The sequence below is a fragment of the Polypterus senegalus genome, chromosome 10 (genome assembly GCF_016835505.1).
Source record: "Polypterus senegalus isolate Bchr_013 chromosome 10, ASM1683550v1, whole genome shotgun sequence".
Lineage (NCBI taxonomy): Eukaryota > Metazoa > Chordata > Cladistia > Polypteriformes > Polypteridae > Polypterus > Polypterus senegalus.
In genome coordinates, this window is record NC_053163.1 from 11,259,249 (window position 1) to 11,272,176 (window position 12,928).

Here is a 12,928-nt window from a genome sequence, read left to right on the forward strand (position 1 = left end):
GTGCTCAGTTGTATAAATATTGTGCTTCAGAGTGTGTAATTAGTATGTCAGGACTCATTTGCCGGACAACTAAATAACACTTCACAGAAGAGCACATTAATAGGGTAGTCTGTCTTGGGGGGGCCGGGAGAATTGAAAGTTATAAAGACGTAGATTATTTGTGTGATTCTGTTTATGAAAAACCTTTAAGTGTGTGTGTTCAGAAAATCAACATACAAACATGTCACTGTTTTTCGTAGAAGGCCACAATGAATGTGTAAAGCTTGTTTTAATATTTCTAAGTATACGGTTTACAAAAGATTGCAATACTTGTTACAAATGTTTCTAAATGATGATTGAATGTTTCATATTTTAATGTTTTATACTTCGTATGTACTACCTTAGTAACAGTATTTTCATCAGTGGTTTAAAAAAAATAAATATTCACTGGATTTATCTTTACATTTTATTATTTGCAGAGCTTTATTATTGCCTTTTACAGAAGTTTGAACTAGTTGAAGTATTTTCTTTTAATGGCTAAAATTTCTTTGTTTCTGTCAATGTTAAAATTTGAATGATAAAGAATTGTAATTTTATTTTTTTTGAGTTACCATTTTCAATATCTAATACAGTATATAATGTATCAAATTTCAATAAAGTAGTATCTTATTAAAGTTTAACATTTTGATGATATGACAGCCCTACTTGGGACTTTTTTTTTTTTTAATAAGTTTTCATTATATTGGAAAGTATTAACTTCTTCCATATATCTGCATCCGGATAAATCCTGGTTATGTAAAAGTATGCTGCTGTTCATTTGCGTGATCCCGTCATTAAAATGCCCCCTTAATAATTTTGTTAAACTTGTTCCTTGATGAGCTTGATACTAATTCCATGGCTTGCAATAAGGGAGCCTTCCTCCTTTCAAGTCAAGCAGAAGATTGTTTAACTCGCATAGCATCATGTTTAACCAGCACACCTTGTGGAAACTGTACACAGTGTAGATGTGATTTCTGTTTGGAATTAATTTCACATGCAGCTAATTAATGTGCAGCTTGGTGTACATTTATTAATAGTGTGTCTCTTAAAAGGAAAATGTAACAGAAATGAGATTTGACTCATTTGTGTAAAGCCTTGGTGGATTTTTTTTGTATGAAATATGTGAATGTTAATGAAGATATCCAGTAAATTAAAATTGTTTGAGTAAAGTGAATACAGATAGCTATTCTGTTGTGATTTACTTTGTTGGGCGAAATTGCAGCAAAATTCACTCCTCTTAAAATACCTGTCATTTTTATGTCTCCTTTACCTGGATTCCAAGATAACATGCATTATATTCATAGTGGTTGTTTGAAGGTTTTCCTGCCGTTTAGAAATAGTTTGTCAAGAGGAGTGTACTCGTAAAGTTTTAGTCCCCTTTCTATGCTGACTTTCTCTGTTTTTGCCCATTGCCTCCAATATATTATTTGACAATTGAATCCAATAATTGAAAACCATATGATTCTTCAATTCAGACGGCCTACATCATATATGACTGAAAGCTAATTTAGGCATGCTCCGATCGTTGGCCGCTGATCTAAATTGACTGATTTTCACTAAAACACTCCATGATCTGTAATTTCACTGATCACAAAAAAACTATCTTTTCTGTACCTGCTTTTCTAAAATCTTAACAGTAGTTGTAGTGTTCCTTTACAAATGAGGTATTATGGTAATTGAGCCAGATGTGTGTGTGTGTTATTTTTCTCTCTCCAGCAAAATTCCTGGAGCGTCAACAGAGAGTGAGGGATGATTGGAGTATTAGCCATTGCATTAAAGAAAGTGGAGTAATACAAAAAAAAAAATTGGAGAAGTCATCTTGTGCAATTAGACAAATGGAAAGAAAAGCTACATTAATGAATTCAGACCTTTTTTATTTTGTTTTTTTAATTAAAATGGACACTTTCAGTTTGGACAGCAAGCATCTTTCAAATGCAGCAGCTTACATTTTTAATTGGAAAATGAAAAGATGAAAACAATTTTGAAATTGCCACTTAGTAAGCAATAGGCTTGTTAGCTTAACAGCAAAGTGCGTCTATTACTTAAACCTATTGTGCATGTTAGTCTTGTCGTCTTGATGAGCAACTTATGAACATTTGCAATAAAGAAAAAACATGCACCTATATAAATATAGTAAATGTGTACTTTAACAGTTTAAAAAAAAAAACCAAAAAACTGTAGTGCAATTATGTAAATAATTAAAACCTGTAAGTGCAAGTATATTTACATTTAAGCTGTGTTTAATTGCCAATATCAATTGACTGTGTGAGTGGAGAAAATATTTATACATACCCTCTTTTTTGTTAAAGAATTGGTGAAAACTACTTTTTTTTTTTTTTTAAATTAAGCCTTGTTTTAAATTAAATGATAGATGGATACTTTATTAATCCCCAAGGGGAAATTCACATACTCCAGCAGCAGCATACTGATAAAAACTATTAATTAAAGAGCAATAAAAACGTAGTGCAAGTTAAAAAAAAAAAAAATGCAAGGTGGCGAGTGTGAGGCAAGTATAACAGTCTATAATCTTGTGTAGTGTTAATGTTTACCACAACCCACCCCCGCCCCTAGGTGGAATTGAACAGTCGCATAGTGTGGGGGGAGGAACAATCTCCTCAGTCTGTCAATGGAGCAGGACGGAGACAGCAATCTGTTTCTGAAGCTGCTCCTCTGTCTGATGATGATACTGTTCAGTGGATGTATTGGATTCTTCATGATTGACAGGAGTCTGCTCAGCGCCCGTCTCTCTGCCACAAATGTCAAACTGTCCAGCTCCATGCCTACAATAGAGCCTGCCTTCCTCACCAGTTTGTCCAGGCGTGAGGTGTCCCTCTTCTTTATGGTGCCTCCCCACCACACCAGCGTGAAGAAAAGAGTGCTTGTCACAATATAACAGCTTTTAATTATGAGAAGCCTTTTCTTCAGTGCCATATGTGTTATGTATACATATTAGATAAAGTATGAATTTTAAGGAGATTTTATTTATTTTGGTATTTTTTCTGGTCGTTCAACAATGAGCCTACAGAATTTAATTTTGTTAATAAAAAATGAACAGTTAACTCATGTCTTTAGTTTAGTTATAAAAATACACTTTACTATAGTACATAAGGCTTCTATGCATTTGGTTATGCTGGCACTTAGTGTAAAACGATCAAGTAACATGAAGTTGGTGATAGGTATTAGCCTTAATAAACCTGATTGGAGCATCCCTGTCTAAGATTGTATTGGTTTGTGTTTTTTGATACAAGAATTCTATCAAAAGTAGTACCACTACTTTGTTTTTCTTCATGTGGCTAATAGTTGGGAAATTACAGATTTTAGCAACATTCTCTCTCTTAATAGCAGTTTGTTCAGGCTTTTTATGAAGCCTATGTTTTTCCTCACTATAAGAAACAAAAATCTCAGTTCATTTGCTTATAAATGATCTCACTATTTTAGTGCAGGGTTCAGCTTTCCCCTCTCCACACAGTTTGTTTTCTCCTTAATTATATAGGCTGTATGTACTTAAATAATACCTACTACCGTATGATGTCCTGTTAGAATGCTGGCATATGGTGCAACTGATAAGTTTTCTTATGGAACAGAATTCTAGAACATGACTTGTGTTTAGTTTGGCAAGTTTTATTATTACTTTTACTATTTATTGGAACTATTAAGTTGACCTAGGTTTTTTGCTCAGTTGTAGGTGGTAGTGAGTGACCTACTTCTATGTCATGCTCCTAAGACGCTTTCTGATCTTGGAGCATTTTTAAACAAACCTATATCCGGTTGTTTCTGAGCAGATGTGTTGAGCAGCCAGGTGATTTGCATATATATTAGTTTGGTAGCATATTTTAGGAAGTGGTTTTCTGTGATCACTTGAGAGTCTTCACACAAGCTTTTGTTTCACTGTTTTTTTTTTTTTTTTCCCCTCTCTGTGCATGAGACACTGGCTTTTGCTTTTGATCTAATGTAAATCTTTTGCTGCACTCTGTTTTATTTGCAATTAAGAGATATAGGTTGTTTTATACCAAATATGCTTATGGGAAGAATTTTATTTTGTTTATGCATTCAGTTTGTGACCAGAAATTATCTAGAAATAATGACAAGTGAGGCCGAATACCATTATTATAAAATCTAATAGATGGAGCCTTTAGTGTACTTTTTGCTGTGAGCATGACAAAAATCGGACAGGAAACATTCGTTATGCTCTCTCCTTTAATAATCCTGCTAAAAACTGGTTATAGTAACTTAAAAGCATTTAGCTCCTTTTGTTTCTCTTCTCAGAAGTTCTTTGTAAGTGAATTCTGACAATATGCCATTATTAACTGTTACCCATACTCCTCCCAATTCTACTAATGTTATAGTGACATTTAAAGTTTCCTGTGTGCGCTGTTTGTAATAGTTTCAGACTATAGGTAAATACAAGACTGAAAGCTTACAAAATTGAGTGTCAGACTATTTTGTAGAAATGTTTTATTTTAACTAATGTTGCTGTGTGTATATATAGATGATGATGCATCTTTAACCATGCTTAATCAGATTCTGGGCTGTGGATATGTTGATAATCTCATGTTGATTATTTCAGAAACCAGGTTCACTGCAAGTGCAAAGTGATGAAATCAAAGTAAAAGTGCAGCCATACACGCTGGCTCCTACCTGTAGTACTTGTATGAAACCCAGACATAATTGATTGTGATTATGTAATTGCAGTCATTAATAGATTCCCCCTTTCTCCAGTTATGCTTCATTTTTGCTAATACAGGGTAGAATACAGGTAGTCCCCAGGTAACGGACATCTGACCTACGACTTACGAACGGGGCTGCCGCTGTGAAGCATGTTCCTCAGTAACTGCTGCTCCGTCGTCTTTGGCCTGGGGACACTGCAAGCGGTGGTTGGATGGAGGTTGGGCGGGCTGCGCAGTGTGATATCCCTCAGGCAGCTCCCGTGCTCGCCCACCACACACGGATGCCCCGTTTCTTTTTCGGTTTGCAAACTTGATGCTGCAAGCGGTTACCCATTTGAGGTGAACGGGGGTAGCATTATGGTGTGCTTTGGATAGCTGCCTGTTGATGTTGATTGGATGGGATGGTGGGCAATTCACTACCCGCCTTTGGCCCCACCGTGTTCGTTCTTGGTTGGCGGACGCTTCAGGCAGCATACTGTAGTGGAGGTGACTGCGAGGGGTGCTGGTGATGAACTGCACATCGCAGCCCCCATTCATTCTCAATAGTAAGCCTGCTTGTACTGTTACATACATAGCAGACAATTGTCTCTTGTCAGTATATCAGAGGTGTTCACAACTGGTCCTCCATTCCTGCTGTGCAGAAGAGCTCATCTTAACCTTTTGTCTTCACCCTTCAATAATGTCTCTGAAACACAAATCTGATACAAGTGCTGGTGATATAGTAAAGAGGAGAAAAACCATCACCATTGAAAATAAAGTAGAAATAATAAAAAGGTCAGAGAGGTGAAACTCCATCATTCATTGGCAGAGCACTTACTGTAGTTAGTCGGTTCACAGTAGCATTTATTAAAATAATGTACCTGTTCCAACATGCATACTAATTCAACTTAAGTACAAACCTTCAATCCCTATCTCGTACGTGACCCGGGGCCTGTATAGGAAATATGCATATCTCTCTTTTTGATAAATCGAGGCTTTGCAAGTCTTTAATTTTTTTTTACAAAGTCCGCTGAGTAGACTAAATGCTTCATTGTAACAATCTTTAAGCATGATCAGTAATTTTTGTTAAATGTTTCCTTTTGTGTTTTACTATTTCTCTTCCTGTGAACTTCCCTTCATTTTATTTGACTAGTGCCAGCTGATTTCTTTTCCCCTGTAATCCAAGATAACAAAATAAGAAAACCCAATATATGCTTCTCTGTATAGTCTTTTTTATGCCAATCCTTTATAGCATGATGTGACGCTAAGCCAGTATATATGTGTGTGTGTGTGTGTGTGTATATATATATATATGTGTATATGTGTGTGTATGTATATGTGGTTAGGATATAAATATTGTTCATTCCTCTGAATGCTTTCGTGAGTTTATATTGACTCAACTTTACTTTTAAAGGACGTCCGAAAAATCACATGTACCAGCTGTTGGGTGGAGAGTAGCCTAACAACCCAGACCAGATATCACGGAGGTAGAAGAGTCACATGAGGCACATGCAAGTCTCTGATAAAGTCAGTGATGTGTTGGTTAGCTGACTGTCTTTTAAGGGTGGAACCAACAAAAGTTAATTTTCGGTTAAGCTCTATTGTTTCCATCAAGAATGAGGTTTCTGTGTGTGTGTGTGTGTGTGTTTTGGTTAGTTTCTAATCTTAATTTAATGAGGTTTTTCTCATATTGCTTCTGGTTCCATCATAAGTATTTGTAAATTATGTTCTTTCCTTGGGATTTATTTCCGTTCACCAATATTTTAAACTGATGCTTTGATTTTTGGACTTGATATTGTAAAAGCTTTAATTACTATGTTTTAAATAAATTTAAAGTTTTAATTAATTTTAATTAAGTTTTTCTTTATTCATTGTCATAACGATAACACCAGTAGTTATTGAAAGTTGAAAATAATCTTTATTCTGAGAAGTTTCTGCACTACAGTAAAAATATTTACCACTGTATTAAACACGTTCTGATTTTATTTCTGTGGTGTGTACATGTCTTCGCCGTTAGGGTCAAAGTTTCTTTACAGGTTCCTCAGAAGTCGTCTTAAAAATGTCCAAGAAACTATTAGTTATGAGCTTACAAATGAAGTTTTGTTGTGTCATTAGCCAACATTTTCAGTCATAATCCGCTTAATGCATACGTTCATTTTTGCAGTGCTGTATAAAGAACTTCTCAGAAGAGTATCAGTTTATGTTGACACTTTTTTATTTAAATATACTTAAGCATTAATTCAAGTTTCAGCAACATCCATTTTGGATGAAATATTCTTAAAGGATCCATACGCACTATATATCTAAAATTCAAGTAGTTTTATTTGCCTCTACTTATATAGTATGTATTGTCTTTTTTGCACAACAGAACAAACTAATTACAGTTCAGAAACCTTTTCTTAGTTTTCTTGCATTATTTAAAATCAGCTGGGAAAGAGAACATGTGGAAGAGTTCAGTGCATGCTCCAAACCAAGTTGGGCAGAGGCGCTCCACGACAAAGACTGTTTTCCCTCCTCATTAAACAGTCAGTCTGAATAGTTGAAAGAAGTTGGGCATTTGTTGTTCATTTTGTGCATAGCCAAAAGTGGTGACAGAAACTACAATTATGCTTATGCTTAAGCGAGATGTGCAAGCAAGAATTTAATTGTACTTTGTTCACTTCACTGGACTACTACTACTATTTATTGTGACAACCTCTTTCAAGACATAACTCTTAACAAGTTTATACTATACAGATGTTTCAGTCTTGCATGAAGATGGGAGCAGTAGAACTAGAAATCAGTACAGCTGTAAGAGCAGAAAATGTTTTCTCAGAAGCCTTAGCTGCTGTTAATAGAAGCTGCTTATTTCTGCAACATTTGCCTGTCTAGCAGCGAGCTGTGTGCTGCACCGCTCAATCCTTCTCTGCTAACCAGGCAATGTTCTTTGTCCTTTGGTTTACTTTATATGTGAAAAGAACTGTGTGTGTGAATTTTGCAATCTCATTGAAATTAACAATTTAGGAAGTGCATCTTTAGGCTACCCATCATAAAGCTCACTAGAAATCTCTTGCATTGGTAACAATATATTGTGCACTTAATGGTGGAATGCCGCAGCAATACCTAATCCTAATAAAGACTTCATGGTTTTCATGTTTTACCAAGGCCATAGCCAGCCATGGAGTAAAAGCTTTTATCACATGAGCTTGCTCCTGCCATTTCAGATGATCATCATCATTTTGGCTTTTACCTTAAATTATAAAAAATTAGTTCTTCCTTTTAAGGCAGTTTAAGCAGTAAAGTACTTTAGAAAAGACAGTTTCCTATTTTTTACAAGTGATATTCAAACATACCTTGTATTCTGTATTAATGAAAAGAGGTTTTGTATTAGTTCCAAAATATATATTTTTTTGTGTTTTAGTTTAAATGTTCAGAATTATTATGAAGGGTTCTAAGTTAAAGCTAATTCCTCTGAAAAGTGATGGTTCCACTTTTCCATCAACAGAAGCACAGGGTTACTCCTGCAGAAAAAAAGATATGACAAATACAAATAAAGGATTTTTGTTTTTAAATTAAATGCTTAGAGATAGTTGCATATATGATTCTACAGTTATTTTCTACATTAGGAAGTAATGAAATTCCCTGAGAGCCAAGATGATGTGCTTGCCCCTAATTTAATGCTTTGAAAATAACTTTTTGAATATGAATGGGAGGCATAGTCAGTATGGCCTTTGGAAGAGAGCTTATTGTTAGACTGTTTATGTTCTCTTCTAAGTTTTAAGTATTGCAGTGGTTTATTTTATTTTGATCTTGATTACACAACCATTGGCCAGTATATCCTTTGGGCTTTACAGCAATGGCTTGAAGCAAACACTGAAAAACCATTAAGATGACATTGCTTGAAGATAACAGAATTGTTTGTCCAAGCGACTTTAAAAGAGATAACAGATTAAAGAAGACTTGATTTGCAAAAATGGTACTGTGACTGCTACTTATGTGTAATAATGAGCACAGTTCACTTTGTTTCAGATGTGTTTGTAAAAGCAGCCATTTCTCAATATAATGTGATTTTAAAAAATGCATATGGGTGCCTAATTGTGGACAGCCCATTTGGAGAATGAAATGGATAATAATCATTTTGAACTCATTGGGTGCTCTGTTTTTATGGGCTCTTTTATGAAAATTTAAGACAAATGCTGGAAAAGGAACATCTCAAAGTATATGCTATCCAATAAATGACAGGCATTTGGGAAATTGGCATGCATGTATTTTGACAATAGGAAACTACTTTCTCAAACTGCAACTATATATATATATATATATAATATAACTGTTGTCCACAAAAGAAAACACCACCTGCTTGGATACAGTCAGTGTAGATGGGATTCTTCTTTTGGATAATAATATACCTATTAATCAGCACTGTTATACACATGGGAACAGGGAGGTTGCTTTTTTGGGGGGGGGTTCGGTATTCTGAACCTACTCAACACATTTTCATTAACCACATAACTAAAACTAAATGTTGATGGTTAATAATACCAGTGACCTGATTGGTCAGTATTTGCATTTTTATTTTCACTCAATGTGTTTTTGTCCCTCTGTTATAAATGGTGGATTTATTTATTTTCGGAAGATTGAGTTTAGGGCTATGCAATGTCTTAAGTGTTCATATCACCATTGCAAAAATAACCAATGTGTGATACCAACTCCTCTTTGTAGTTTGGGGTTGTTATTGAAATGCTAGCAGTTAGCTGATCTACCCATGTAACATATACATGGGGTGGTGGAGGAATAGTGTGTGAGTTTGGGGTGCAGGAGTTTTGTCTCGTTGATCATGATGCCCTATTGGTATGAAGCTCTCAAATTAGGGCACTCGCAGCCTTTGAGCAATAAAATGGTGCAGTGCTATTCGTTTCCCTGCACTCATTCAAATTTTGTGTGTGACGCACACAGGCTGATCAGGCTGCATTTATAAAGCTACAGCACATTCCAGCTAAAGTAGCATAGCACAGGAATATTGGATGCCTCCTGCTGTGAATTTAAATTTGAGTGCCCAACAGCTTTCTTCTGAGACATGCAATATTTTAAAAAAAGAAAAAAAGTGGTACTTCTAGATTTGATTGTTTACATTGCTATAATTGTAAACTGCTGTATTCTCTACTTGTAAATGCAGTGACCATTTTAAACAGCTTGTTATACAATTGGTATCAGATTTGCAGTTCTATAACACACAACAATTCTTACTGGAAGCAGTGCATGTTTGGTTCTGTTTCTTAAATGTAAAAGACCTCTGAATACTGATTAGATGAAAATTAATCCATACGTTTGTTTATGGCCTATTTTGGTACATTTGCTAAAGAGAGGCCACACTAAGCGCTTTAGCCTGTTTGTCAAGATTACTGGAGATCAGAATATGTATACACGCAACTTCTAGACTAAAAAGTGATTGCCTGATGCCTGAGGTGTCGTCTTCATTAGGGGACAATTAGTATAGCGGGATTGTTTTTCCAGGAGCTTGTTGATTATTTTAGTACTGAAGACTCCGGAACCGATACTGATTTAATGCCCATTTTCAATACCCATCCCATGTCTTAAAGGCAAAACCGATAATGTGAGGGGACTACCATGTATCCTGAAAAGTCCACAGTTGCAACAATTTCTGTAACCTGTTGTGTTTATACAGTGTGTGTGAGTATCTAGATCTGTGTGTATCTAAATCTATATTTATCTATATTTTCAGGTATTCATGATATACAGTTTCATCTGGAATACAAATCATTCCAGTCACTGTTTTCACTATGCTTTCTCCATATGCATGTCCAATGACCTATCTTTGTGTGATTTGTCCACAGCGAAAAACAGCCTGAACAAGAACAGTAGTTCATGGAAGACAAGAAAAGGAAGAAAGAAGAAAGAAAGAAAAAAGACGCTGGTCAGAAGGTGTGTATTAAACTTTGCCTTTTACTGTTTACAATGTGTGAGTAAAATAGTGAAGTTACGAAAAATGCAGTTAAATGTAGGTTTTTTCGTTTAAGTCATATAAAAGTTATCATCTCTGATTTGGTAGGAGAAACTGTGTTTCAGTTGGAGTTTCAAATTCTCTAGTGGCTGATATGTCCTGGTGCTGCAGCCTGGTAGGGTAGTGGTGCTTTGGGATTGGGTGCCCCCAGTTAAGATATGTATTCAGGTGTATGGAACTTAAGGACTTGAGAAAAAGTTAGGAAGTGTATACGTTACTAAAAATAAAACACTGTTATGGTGCAGTTGTACAAATGGAGATAGGAAAGGGGCACATTTTTTCAGGGATCTATGACTAACTTGATTTGTATCTGAGCTCACTTTCTATATTAAACTGATGCCATTCACCATTGTCTATCTTGCAGTTGCCTGTTTTGAGTTTTTGGGCACAATTTTAAATAAGAGGTTGGCAAAGCAGTAAAGTGGCAGACTGTATATGATGTTTGCTTTCAATATGTCTAATTCCAGGCTGTCTTGGGGGCTTAAAGGGGAAGTACTCATTGCACTTAAGTCAAGTGGAGTACACTTCTAGATATACCATGCGATTTTGCAGTATTTTACAGATCTGTTTTTGCATGTCACTTTCAGGGTCTGTGTATTTTGTATTTATGAATCATTAGTTTGTATCATCCTTTTGAAAACCTACAGTCTTCTACGCATTCATTCGCACTGTTTTGGGACAGTTTTTTTTACTCTGCATTTATGTTGCTTGGCTCTAAATAACAGATTTTAAACCAATTCCATGGCATTTTGAAAGTCATTCTTGCTTTTAATATCTTCAGCTTAGTGCTGTTTTTGCTAAAAATGTTAAACATCCATAGCCAGTAAGGAAAAACAGATTTCCAATTGTCATTTTCCTGCAATGAGTGCCTTAAGACCACAATTTAAGAGTAATTTCAGAGTCGGAAATGCTCATTTTTGTTGCCTGGGCCAAACCAGAATTTCATTAGTCGAATGTTGACTTGATAAACATTACCTAAAAAAGGAAAGATGCAGAATGAAAATATCCAGGCAACTTGTATTACAATTTTGCTTTAGTTGTAAAGTCAGGTAGTTTAGGTACTGTATCATTCCTTCACTGCCTGTTTCCTGCCCATTACTCTGCAGTATCCAGTATTGAAGAATTAGCTCAGATTCAGCACAGTGTACCACCAGCTGCATGTTTTTTGTTTTTTTGTTTTTTCTCTCCTACAGTCTAGCAGTGGAACTAACTATAGGAATAATTCATGTACTTTGCTTTGAAATTTTGCTTCTTATTGTTAACGTAGAAGTTTCCTGATAAATGTTCAGACTCGTTTATAGGTTTTGATTGCATTTAACATGTTTAAGCAATCACAGACGATTTTGTGTGCATTTCTATGGCTTACAGGTAGAAATCTATACAAAGCCTAATATGTCTCAGGCTTGTAATTCTGTTTAAAAAAAAACTGTTAAGCCTGACTGTGTTGGAATAAACTATTGTGATCCAATGTATAATGTTAAGCACAAATAATCCTTGGGACAGTGTTTACTACTGCCATCTAATGGATAAAACAACATTATGCTGCCAGAAAAGATCAGTCACTATTTCTGAGTGTTTTGCTGCCCTATTATAATTCAATATTTATAAGTGGGAGCCTTCAGCCAAAACACACAATACGTTGGAAATGAAAAGCTGTAAAGCCAATTTTAGATCAAGTTGAAACTGAACCATTGGTTAATAATGCAATAATAATGACAGTGTGAATTCCTCGTCATATGTTGACACAGATGGTAAAAAAGATGCATAGGGTGGTCCAGATCTAATTATGCAATTTTCATTACGTTATAACGGTATAACGTTTTATGTAGATGCTATTCAGTTGATTTAAACATACAGTCACAGTTGTGATTAGGCTGATCAGATCACATACTGAGGTGACAAAGAGAACAGCAGCAGTACCGAATTGATCAATGCAGCAGATGCTCCAACATCGTACAGAAGGTGCTGGCAGTTTTTATTGATTTTAGCTGTCAAATATGGCTGGAACACTTTGTAAAGCATTCATGAGATTTTAGCCTAAATACTGACTTGAATTGCTTACCTGAGATGGAGCCTCTTTGATGGCCTTTTCATTGAATATGTCCATGTTAACTTCCCTTGGCTATGTTGAAAATCACCATCTTGTGTGTTCTTAATTATAAAGCATTATAAAGATATACTTAGGCAGATAACCCAACTCCCTTCTTAGTTTCACATCCGATTTGCAGCTCTGTGATTGGACAAGCAATGCATTGTTGGAAAA

At 35.4% G+C, this 12,928-nt stretch overlaps 1 protein-coding gene across 1 annotated transcript in view; it reads left to right on the forward strand.

Moving 5' to 3' along the window:
• Positions 1-12,928, forward strand: part of LOC120536756 (trinucleotide repeat-containing gene 6B protein-like) — a 99,779-nt gene that overhangs the window by 21,148 nt on the left and 65,703 nt on the right. The window contains 1 exon segment of the mRNA XM_039765241.1: positions 10,499-10,586. Coding sequence (XP_039621175.1) covers positions 10,530-10,586 — 57 coding nt within the window. The 5' untranslated portion in view covers positions 10,499-10,529.